The sequence below is a fragment of the Centruroides sculpturatus genome, unplaced genomic scaffold (genome assembly GCF_000671375.1).
Source record: "Centruroides sculpturatus isolate CEXI.00-Female unplaced genomic scaffold, Cexi_2.0 scaffold220, whole genome shotgun sequence".
Classification (NCBI taxonomy): Eukaryota; Metazoa; Arthropoda; class Arachnida; order Scorpiones; family Buthidae; genus Centruroides; species Centruroides sculpturatus.
The window spans coordinates 187039-199440 of record NW_019384540.1 but is presented as its reverse complement, the minus strand read 5'-3'; the positions used below and the strand labels follow the sequence as shown (position 1 = coordinate 199440).

General features: G+C 42.7%; 1 protein-coding gene across 1 annotated transcript in view; it reads right to left on the bottom strand.

Annotated features, from left to right (window-relative positions):
* Nucleotides 1-10401, bottom strand: part of LOC111623353 (tyrosine-protein kinase RYK-like) — a 101682-nt gene extending 91281 nt beyond the window's left edge. Inside the window, exons 1-2 of the mRNA XM_023365900.1 lie at nucleotides 10100-10401; nucleotides 6912-7039 (exon numbers count right to left, since the gene is read on the bottom strand). Of these exons, the coding sequence (XP_023221668.1) occupies nucleotides 6912-7039; nucleotides 10100-10262 (291 nt within the window). The 5' untranslated portion in view covers nucleotides 10263-10401. The remainder of the gene's footprint in view (nucleotides 1-6911; nucleotides 7040-10099) is intronic.
* Nucleotides 10402-12402: the final 2001 nt, after the last annotated feature.

The window sequence follows — 12402 nt, the reverse complement described above, 5'->3', positions numbered from 1 at the left end:
TATTTAATTTCGATTGTGCATTCATATAAAGGTGGAATGTATCCTGACAGCATACCTGTACATGGATGTTTTTAAGTGGTATTAATTGGCATACAAATTTGTTCTTTTTAAGTCTACTAACTACTTACAAAAAAAATAGACTATCAGTTAAAAAGCTATGCAAATATTTTCTGTCAATTCTTCAATGTTAAGTGGTCCATGTTATTAAAAAGATGAGGGTTTGCGAAAGTTTAACATCATTGTACACAGCGGGGAAGAGATCGAAACTGGCTCAAAAATTAAACATATAATTAATGAATGGCCCTGATACATCACTAATACTTCAAAAAACAATTTCTTAGATAACAGTAAGAATTATTACTATTTTTTAAAAAAAGCATTACAAATAGAAAAATTTTCAAATTTATTAATCTTTCAGAAATTAGTTGATCTATTTTTAATATGTAAATATTTACTATAAGGAAAGCTTGAAGAGTTAATTGCTATTTTAATGACTAACTATTAACAAACTAAGAAATATACACTTTAATTTAGAGCAAAAAGTTCTTTTAACTTCAGAAAAATGTATTTTATTTACAGTTTAATCTCATATTTTAGAATTTTAAATAACTTTTATCTACATTGTTACTACTTGTAAATATAATAATGCAATTTATGACTTTTAACTTTAACATAGTTAGTGAATAAACAAATAGTGAATCCAGTAAACAATTATATATAAATCACATTCAAGAATCTAAGAACTTAGAAATGAAGTTTGTGTATTTATTTGTATGAATACGTAATCTAAATGCTTGAAATTATGAAAACTTAGTTAATTATCAAAAAATATCTACTTTGGATAACAGAATTTTTAAATCACTGTAAATCTATTAAATTTCTTCACGTGCTATTTATTTATCAAATATTACATCTAGGAATAATTTTTCAATTTATAAATAAAAATAATAAAGATAATTAAAAGTTTATTCCAAAACTCTCTGCTAATTAATCAATCATTCATCCTAAGTGTATATAAAACATGAAAAAAAAAATTATATACATATTATATTAAATATTATTATATAAAATAATATAATACTAATGCAAAAAAATAATCTTGTTTTAATTTAAGTATCATTTGTAATATTATTTTTAAATTTATAATTCATCATTTGAAATGCAATAAAGGATACTATTAAGTATTTATTTAAATTGCATTTTATTCAAAGTATTCAAAAACTTATTATTTATCTCAAACTATGAAGAGAGAAAATCAAAAAAACAAAATATATTTCTCTGTTTCATTTCTTTCAAGGTAATAGAGTTACATTTTGATTATGTAAGACATAATATGCCTCATAAAATCAATATATAATAAAACCATAAATGTTTTAATATAAACAGTACATACCTATAGTACTGTATATGTAAATGTTATACACCAATGGTAATGTTTATAACTATGGATCTGTTTTTTCATACAATCACAACAGTTTTAATCATCAATAACAATGGATTCACTGTTGTAACATCAGTACCCCTCTAGTAAGGGAACTCGACCAGTTGCAAATAGCTTGTAAACCAAAGCATATTATCTATAAGTATTTTTAATCCCAAAAGATAAACCTAATATTGTCAGCATATAATCTTGACCAATTTGAAGACTAGCAAACAGATTCCACACATTAGGAATTCAGCCAAGTACTTAGGACTACAATTCTGTAACCATATTTCATAAATACAGTAATAATGCTTGTTCTTTTTAATGCATAACAAGAAAATACGTTTATGAGTCTCAGACATTGACTTTAATACTCATTAGATACAATCTTTTCTTTAGTCCAAACATTTACACATAATATTTCACATAATTGAAATTTCTCTACGATGTGGATACAATATTCAAATATTGGGTCATTGGTAACATGTTAAGCTTGCAGTGGAGGATTTAACCAAATCATTTCTCATTCAATATTTTTTGAATTTTTTGCAAAATTTTGCACAACCATTTCTATATTTAGCATCTCTCCCAAACAGCTCATGATTACCAAGGAATGTTGTCATATACTGTATATAAACCAATAGATTCTATATTTCACAATTACTAATATTTATAACTTCTGTTGAATCAAATATTAACAGTGTCAATTGCATAAAAAAAAGTTTATAATACTTTCAGATTATCTCAACAAAAGACTCAAACTCAGAATTATCTCATCTTTTGTTCCTTTCCTATTTGTCTGTTTCTGTAAGGCAACTTCATTGCCTTACAAAGCTGAATTGGAAACAGACAAATGGGAAAGAAACAAAAAAAATAGAATTGTAAACAAAAAAGAGCTCTATACAAGAGAGCTGACAAATCTGCAAACCCTAAGAGCTTGTCAAGGACAGGTGCAATAAGCATGTTCAAGTGCTGAAGAAGGGGGTAACCATTGAGTCATCATCATATGTGACTCAATTTACTGTAGGGGAGAGGAGGAAGAGTACACACCTTATGTTATTTTTTGCATTTCTCAGATGTGAATTTATGTCACTTAAACATCTTTCCACTTGGCTATGTAAGACAGAAAAAAACAATTATAGTTTTGACAAGAAGTTTAAAAAATAGAGAAGATTCCAATGCATATTCTTATCCTACACTGGAGGTTAAGAGTACACAACTTATCGAATTAAGAGTACAAACTAAAAGTAATCACAAATGAAAGCACCTGTGCCTTCATAATCTAAACATCACTTGTGCCACCAATGTGTACATTGCCCAAATTGCACCCAGCATCATCAAAAGATTCTTTGCAGCCAGGACAGAAAACACTCATTATTAGTCCTATCATCTCTTGAAATGAAAAGTTGCTAGTCATTTTTTTCACAAATCCAAGTCTTTTTTTGCACCCACCCTACTTTTACCTTTCTTTTCTGTTTTGGTTTTCTCCTATTCCATCTGCTCTAAGGCAATTTTCATTGGTAAGAAAGAATCTTACCAATCTTACTGAAAGACTCTCTGACTGTTTCTCCATTCAGTTCTGCTTTCTAACTTTTCTGCATTTGGAAGTAGATCTATCTCTGCAATTGAAACTGAAGTCTGACTTGCAGCTCCTTTTGAAATTGTTGAATTTATAGGATCTGTGGATTTTGAAGCTTCCCTTTCTTGAACATCATTTGATGTTATAGGCTTAATTGTTGACAGCAGATAATCTTTCTCACAAAAGACATCTAGATCTAAAGAATATATACCTGTACTGGCGAAATCATTCTTCGCTATGGCTATTATTGCAGTTCTTGCGTTGGCTGCATGTAAAAGCAACTTATTTCCCATGGCATCCCATCAACCATTTTCACATTTTTTGGAGTAAGCTTCTTTTAAATATCTGAAGAAATTTCTATCAAGTGGCTGCATGTTTTGGCTGGCTTGTGGTGGCAGTGTTAACAAATTGATGAAATTAGCTCTGGTAAAAAACAGCTTCAAGTGAACAATGCAAAGAATTGTTGTCCATTATTAGTAAGACAGGGTCTTTGGCTGTTGATTGATTGTTTTTGGCAAAATAATGCAACCACTGAACAAAAAGGTTTGTCTGCATATAACCAGAGTCAGTTATCAGCTTCAGAGTGTCAGGTGAATACCATGGTAATTATCTGGTGTAAGTCACTTTCCAGGAAAGATTAAAGCAGAAGGTGTATAAATTCCTGATGCACTCAAACAACAAACTACTGACTGACTGTCCACGTTTGCCTGATGCAATTTTCATGACAGCCATTTTGCCCTTTGGAGTGTACACCTTAGATGACTTGCTTGGAATGCTTGTTATTGCAGATTCATCCATGTTGAAAATCTTACATAGTTGAAACTTTCTCTCTTCATAAACACACTTCAAATTGTCAAAAAATCACTGTGCACTGCATCAGGTTAGAACACACTCAAGCTTCAGTTTTCAGCTGTTTGCAAACTAAAGCTATGTTGTCTAGAAAAATCCCAGGGCCCAATATTTACCAGTCCTCTTCACTTCTACAAAGTGACAATGATAATTGTTTCTTTCCGCAAATTGATAAACAATTTCCATAAGTTTAAATTTAGTTAATCCGTAGTATATTCTATCTAAATCACAATATCGATTAGCTAGTTATTTTTCCATCTTGAATTATTGAACCATCTTGAGAACATTGGTACAGTTCCCCGAAACAATGCTGGAAAATCTTAAATGAATTACATAAAACAAAATGTCAACAGACCTACAAATCTTTCAATTCTCTCTGTTTATAGCTTTCAGATGCTTCCTCAGGATACATTCCGGTACATCAAACCATCAAACACCTTTGCCACTGGACATTTGCTTTCTCCATCAGCAATTCTCTTTCTTGCTTCTTCCATACTCTTTTTTTGTAAAGTTAAGTTTTTGATCAGTTTTCCTTTTGTATTTACCCATGATTTCTGCAAGAATGGAAGTTAAAGGCTATTGTTTACATAGAGGATAAGGGTACCGCAACAGGTAAGAGTACTCCTGTCTTGAACTGCCGTAAGTACTCTTACCTCAGAAACAAAATTCCACAAATTTGCCGCTTGACTGCAACTCCAAGCAGACATCCACTCGAAAGTTACCTCATGCTTTAGCTTTGACCCCTATCTTCATCCCTTCAAACGCTTTACTTTCACAACCAAGGCAACAAAACTGAGAAAGCTTGTGGCAGAAGTCTGCAAAGTTACTTCAGGAAACACAAAAAGATGTTTTACTAACCTATCAATGCCCTGGCCAAGAAAACTTGGCTCCTACACATTTTGCCATCAACAGTAAAATGTGTACCCCAGAAACTCTTCCATCAATGTTACCAAATTTTAGAAACACCAAGTGGTACTCAATCTCCTCTCTCCTTCCTAAAATGCTAATACCTTTTGAAAACAAAAATGGCAAACATAACTTATTTTCTCTCTCTTATATTCTTTTTTTTTGTAGGTTTTGTGATAAAATAAACAAATTTTGCATTAGACTTAGAATTTACACGTTCCTTGGCAACACCCCATTTTTCGTCCAAAACGGGGTATTTACACATTTTCAAGAAAAATGTTTTTCCTTCCTCTTCTTTTTATGACATAACAATAGTATTTTCTGATAGTTCAAGTCTCGCCCTGAAGGGAAAACGATGTACGACTTTTTTTTTATAAACCGAAATGCTTTAGCGTCCCATTTAAGACGACATTCCCCCCCCCACACACACACAAAAAACAAACAAAAAACTTATTAAATTCTTATCATCATATATCTTCTGGTCATAAGATATTTCTAAGAAAAGGGGTAGGTGAACTGCACGTGCCGCCACAACCCGGGCAAAATGGTCCATGGCATAAAAATCCGACCAGCGCTTAACTAAAACTCTTCTGAAAAGCACGCCGTGGTTTGGCTGCCAAATACTTAAACAAAGCGATTTATTCGGCCAAATCGGAAGAAACGAGCAATGCCCACCGAAATCACGGAAGGAAACTTTCAGCGCGTTTATTAATTAATCTACCCTTTCAAATACAGCTGTCCCTCGACAGTCCGACGTCTTGTAATCCGACACGCTCAGTAGTCCGACGCACCTCCCGTTACGTGTCTGCTTGCACAGAAGCATGTCGCGACGTGAATCTCCCCACCCAATTCTTACACGATGACACACATTTCGTGTGTTTTCCGCGAGCAGTTCTGTTCGAACAGTTGGAGTAGGGAATATCGTAGGCTACTGCTAGCGAAACAATGCCAAATATGTAATCACTTTCGGTAATCCGGACACTTTTGGTAATCCGACACCCCTTTGGTCCTATACCTGTCGGATTATCAAGGGACAGCTGTATTTATTCTTACAAATCTCCTCTATTACAACACACCTGAGCTAAATAAGAATTATAAAAAACAATTTTTTATCAGCTTTTATGTTTTTAAATTCATAATAATTATTTATAAAACTATTTCTTAACAATTTTCTTTATAAATTGAGTTTAAAAAAATAATAAATAACCTTCATTTCTATTCCTTTACCTTCCATCCTAATATTTTTATTTCATTTCTTTCGAATTTTCTCCATTATTTATATTGGAAAAAAAACAACCGAGTAAGAAATATAATAAGAAAAAATTCTCATTCTTATTTCTTCGGGCAAAAAACGTATTTATAATCGATACTGTACGTAAATCGTAACAATAGCCAGGTTGCGGCCGAAGTTTTCATCTGTAAACGTGAACGTCGAACGTCGAGCGCCGCTATCTCGTAAGCTGTGCTCGACGTTCGACGTTCACGTTTACAGATGAAAACTTCGGAAAATCTTTTAAAATCGATTAAAAAAACATTTTAAAAGTTTTCTATCCGCTTCTTTCGTTTAATTATAAGAGGTGGTTTTAATCCGGGCGGCATTCTTACAGGAATACGAACCCGGCCTCTTCCCACTCCCTGGCAACCCAAGGACTTAGCCTAATTTATAAAGCGTTTGGCTAAGCCCGCTTCCTTTCGTCTACTAAATGTACTGTACGTTTTATTGTCAATTTGGCGCAGTTGCTTTCACACTGCACACAAATGTAAAAAATGAGGCGGGATGGAGGTAAAAGCACGCGCTATCCGGATTTTTAATCGGAAATTTAACCGGAAATTACGGAAATTAGTCTTTTCCGGACTCCAATTTTACTTTGTAATTTACCGAAATTATAAAGGGCATAACCGGTGGAGGGCACTTTGAGAATTTAATCCGTCTCTTCCTCCCGGAATGGAAAGTCCTTTCCTTTTACGGATGAGGTAGGGTGTGGACTGGGAGGAAGACCAAGATGGAGACGACAGGCCAGTCCTTTTTTCCTTCCGGAAAATAAACGCCGTCGGCCGGTAATTAAGAGGTTTTAACAAACGGATGGGGGGCCTGGGAAAGAATTGGAGGCGGAGAGAGGAATGAAAGGTTAAAAGCGGAGAAACGGTACTTACCGGAGGAGGCCGGAGGCTTTGCCAGGTGAAGTACAGTTCGGATATATGAGCCGGTACTAAAACGATAAATCCTAAAGCGTAATCGTTGACTTTTCCTTCCCTGACGTAAGACAGTTCGGCGCTCAGACCTGTGGAAATTATCAAAATTATACGGACAGAAATTAAAAATGTCGTCGGTCCGTACGCGCATTTACGCGTTTTAAAAGCCGGGCCCTAAAAAAAATTAACGGGCCCTGCCGATAAGTTCCGTCGTAGTTACTCCTTTGTAAAGAAGGAAAACCGAGGGTAGAGATTCGATATCTTTCGACGTAAAACGGGAAAATATAATTAAATCGCCGGTAAAGAAGGGAAGCGGCGATATTCCGAATCTTTTCTCCGTTATCCGACAATTAACGGAGAGAAAAACGGCGGAAAATTCGCTAAAACCGACTTTTTCCTCGGAGCGGAATTAACGCCGTTCGGAGTAACACCCAATAATTTCGTTTTACTAATTTCGTTTATCAATTTAATGAGTTTAGATAAGAAAATAAATAAATGGAAATTTTGTTAAGGGGGAATTTTTCCAAAGAATTACGCGCTTTGACATTCCGCGAGTGTCCGTATTACGTCCACATTCCCGGAAATTGGCACGATCTTCCGTTGACTTTTACTTATTCTTGGGTTTCTTTTATGAATTAGTTGGATCCACCGATAACGGGACGATTCCTTAAAACGACGAAAGGAGTTTCGGAAGTAGACTTTACCAACTCGCCGGTTAATCGGATGGTCGGCACCTTTCTTCCACCCAATTAATTCCGACGGCAGTTACGGATAAGAAAATTCTCCGCCGTTATTTCCGGACGTCCCCGTAACTAAACCAATTACAGCCGTTCCGGCCACCTCGGTTCGGACCGATTCCTCTCTAATTATCGACCGAAAGAGTTACCATAGCGACCGATGGCGGAAACGTCACGCGTTTACCTTCGTCTTTCGTCATCCGTCTACCGGCGGAACGACGGAAACCCATTTTTATCGTCCCCCCGTTAACGGAGGGAAGAGAAGATCTAACGAAAATGAAAATTCGCCCGGTTCCTTTCTACTCGTTTTCGGAATTTCGCGGCCGATAAACGTTTTCGGGTCGTTCGACGTCATAATAAATTCGACACCGGGACGAAAAACAAACCAGAAGAGGAAGGTCGGAGTCCGGAATCGATCCCACCGGGATTATTTTAGGGGATAGAGGGTGAGAGATTCGAAAGCCAACCGCCGTCCGGGTCCTCCTCTTAAATAGGAGGGAGGAAAAAAACGTGTGTTTAAAAAGGTTGGGCCTACCCGATGGCAATTTCTGTGGGCCGCGCCAAAAACGGACGGTGGGGAGGCCGAGAAACCGGCGTAACCGGTTACGTTCTCGGTTAAGACGGGAGACGTAACTCCGGTCGGGAATAACTGGCGTTTTATCCCAGGAAGAGAGGCGGCGGGTAACTTTTCCACCCCCCAAACGGAGGGTCCGTTCTTAGAAAATCTGCGGTTTTCCGGAATTATTTTCCATCGTCCGGAGCCGCGAAAGGGACGTTCGGTTTCGGTCCCGGAATATCGAAGGGAAGGAAGTTTTTGGACGTCCGGAAAAAACGAGAAGACGGCCTTCCGCCCGATACGTCGTCTCCGCATAAATTTGAATGGGTGAGAGTCATTGCAGAGGGAAGAGGAAGAAGAAGGTGAAGGTTTTAAGAATCGTCGGCATTCGGAATGGAATCGATAGAAGGAATTTCAGTCCACCGTATCCGAAAACGCCTCCACGCGCCGGGGATTTATAAGACCGGTGCCGAGAGAGTGTTCGGCGTTAAGGCACACCGGTCTTCCTTTCCTCGGCTAGACCGGCCGGGGGAGACGAGGCAAATCCCCAGTCTAGACACACTCTCGTTATTGCATCGGCCAGAAACTACCAGACGTTCCTCCTCACTCCGTAACCGGAGAGGTTTGGCTCCGTCGGGCCGGACGGCCGGAGACGAAACCCGGACCGCCATTAATTTAATCCCAGCCGGTGGGACGAGAGAAGGGTATGGAAAGCCGGAGGGTGGTAGACCGCCGCCGACGATTACGGCCCCACTTCCAGGGGGAGTCGAAGGGGTGGAAGATGGAGGCGGAGGAAAGAAACGATTTTCGGCAAGTCGAACCGGCGGCGAAGGTCGAGGGTCCGGAGATAAGCCGGAGATCGAGAGATAACAGACAGGTCGGATTCGACCTTCTCCCGGGTTTTTCTGGGAAACGACGTTCGTCCTCTCCCCGTCCGCCGCCGCCGCGCGGCCCTCTAGCGGCGCGCCTCTCCGTCCGGAAAATCCCGGCCTTTTCGGACCGCCCGCCTCCCGGATAGAGGGACGGGAAGCCACCCAATTCCCGTAGAGGATAGAGGGACGCCCTTTTGTCGGGAAGCGGGCGAATTAAAGGACGATCTCCGCGGGAAGCGTGGTCTCTCTAACACCGGAACGGGTCTCCCCGCGGGAGAAAAAAGACGAAGGAAAAGAGCGACGACCGCGCCGGACTCCGGAACGGGTCGACGGTCGACCCGGAACCGGATCCCGTCGTACCCTTACGGAGGAAAGGAAGGTGGACGACGGCCACTTTTGCTTTCCCGAAATTTGCGCCCGGGGATTTAAAAGTCTTAAGACGGCGTCCGGGTGGAAGAGGAGAGTCCTCGGGAAAGTGGGAAAGACCCATCCGAGACGGAAGGAACTTTACCTTCTTTCTTCTATCGCATCGTTTCCCTCGTTCTTCGCCAATAGTCCGGATAAAACTGCGGGTGCGATCAACTGTCGTCCGGAGAAACATCGCCTACCGGAAGGAAGCGTCGTCCGTACCGACGAGAAAGGTCGAAAGGTGGCGTCGACCACCGTCCGGGGTCCCGTCCCACCGGCACTCCGACTCCTCGGCCATTTTCGGAGGTTCCGCGCGGCGCAAAGAGGGATTTCGGGCCCGACCTACGCCGCCGACCCCTTCCACTCGGCGGTATCGATGGTGGGCGCCGGGCAGCGGCCACGCGCTACCGACGCCGCTGGACGATTCCTTCCGGTTTTCTCCGTCCTTCCACCGCGGGGAGTAAAGTGCTTTCCGGATCCGATGGACCCCGGGGCCGCCACCGACCTTTCTTGTTGGCCGGGCTGCGCGCGCTGAAGCCCGGCGGAGAGAAAGAGAGAAGAGAAGAGAGAACTCACCCAGGAGTCTGCGGACTTCGTCGGGCCGAAGATAGAGATTGAAGGTGGCGGCGGTCAGGCGCGCCAGTCCCAGGACGAAGGCGGCCGAACCCAGCGCCGCGGCCGTTCGCGTCGGCCGTCGTCCCGGCCGGGTGCCGTTCCACCGTCGGTTCCCGTCGGGCATCGTCCTCCTCGTATCTCCGCCGGCAACGCCTTTAGTCGCGCGCCGCCGTTCCGCCCGATCCAGCCACGCGCCACCAACGACGCCACGCGCTCCTTCCACGCCGCTCTTCCGTCTGCCCGGGCGGAAGGAGTCGGAGAGGCCGTCCGACCGTTCCGCTTCTTACCCGTCCTCCCATTGGACGAGCCGTAACGAGGCTCGCCGTTGGTCGCGCCGGGAAGACCGGTCCCACCCCGGACCGCGCGCGCCCGGACTAGACGGCCGACGGCGCCTTTCTCCTCCCCTTTCGCCCCCTCCCAACCGGTTCGAAAGGTCCGGGGTGCCGCCGCGCCGTACAAATAAGGGAAGGGAGAAGGAACCGGCCTCTCTTCCCTGGGCGGAAACGACGGAATTCATCGCCTTCCGCCCTTATCTACCTACGCGTCACGCGTTTACCCCTCTTGCGCGGAAAGACGTGGGAGAAAAGCCGACAGTTTCCACCAGAGAAACGCATCCCTCTTCTCTTTTTCCTTTCCGGACGGATTTTGGTTTCCGGAGAGCGTTAGAAAGACGTCGGGACGACGAAAGAGGCGTAATCGCCCCCCAAAATTTCGCCAATAAAAGCGTCGACGGGGATAAGTACCGCCGAGAAAGGACTCGGCCTCCGGTGCGGGGAAATGCACGTCCGACAATCGATTATATCTGGAACAATCGATTAATCCCGTATTCTAGGCGGAGGTTTCGGTAAGCGCCTTTCTTTCCCACCAAAACTGGAAAAAACAGGGGGGTTGTCCGTCCGCGCGACTTTAGTATCCGGACAGATTACTCGGAAATAAATATCGGCCGGCATTTAGGGGTGGAAAACGGCGGAGTACGGTCGATCCGTCTGGATCCGGCACGTATTATCGCTTTAGGGGGTACAGTACGTCTTACGTCCCGGGACGAGGCGAAGGGCCGCTCCTTTCTCAGCGCGATTAATGGAAAACTTTACGAAAGTTCTTTCCCTTTCGATTCTTTAACGAAATAATCGACGACGACGACGGCGGCGGCACATTTGCCGTCACAGTTTTCGATTAACGCGTACGCCACGCCACGGACTTCCATCTACCCCGCCGGTTTTCCTTTCGGGGCCGCTCTGCCCCCTATTGTTTAATTATTATTATTTCTACATGGAAGAGAAGACGGATAAACCAATCCGCCCTAAAACCTACGACAACTTCCGGTCTTCGACGCACCCCGTCTCTTAAGAATAGATTCTTCCCGTCGGAGACGGCCACCTTCCTTTCTAACGCCTTCTGACGACCCGGCGACGGTTATATTCTACGCGGGAAAGAGAGGGCGACTTTCTTACGGGTTTTAACTCCGACACCGAAACGTCGCCGGCGACGCCTTTGGTCGTCGCTGTCGTCGTCGTCGTCGATTAGTAGGCGACGCCTTTAGTCGTCGCCTACTAATCGATTTCGTCGCGCGTACGCTGGCGGAAGCGACAATCGACCGGGAATCGATACTTTCCTTCGATTTTCGTCGCGTCGAACGTTAAACTGAGAAGTTTAATCGGAAACGAAGGTGAGAAATTAAACGCCGGCCGCTTAATCCCAACCCTTTTGGTGGTTTCGGAGGAGGATTTGGGAAAACGAAGAGAGGAGAGAATGGCCGGGGAACCGAAGATTGGTCTACTAGGAAAAGGGCGAAGGTGGAAAAGAATAAATCGGAGCCGGTAATTAATTCCGAGATATTTAATTCCTCCGTGGTTATCGTCGTAAGTCGCCGACGAAATTAATTAGAGGATTCGTCTCTCGCGATTTTTGTCTAACGCGGACGAAAGAGAAGGAGTGACTTCAAGAGGGAACGGGGGAAGTCCGGCCAGGAGAAGGACGTAATTAACGAGAAAGGAGTTTTACGGTTAATTGTAATATCCGATCGACTTCTTATTAATCGTCGCCTCCGACTAATTAAAAACTCTTAGCGCTAATTAATAAATGAGATTTTCGTGTATTTTCCATCGATTCCTCCCCCGCCTCTCCGCTCCCATCCTTCAAAAACTCTTTCCGCACGCGGAATAAACGTCGATCGTCACTCTCTCGGTCGGAGTGGAAACACAAGGCCCGTCCCGTCGGGGGAGATGCGTTCCGAGTTCCCTCGGAAGCCATCCGGAAGGCGCTTT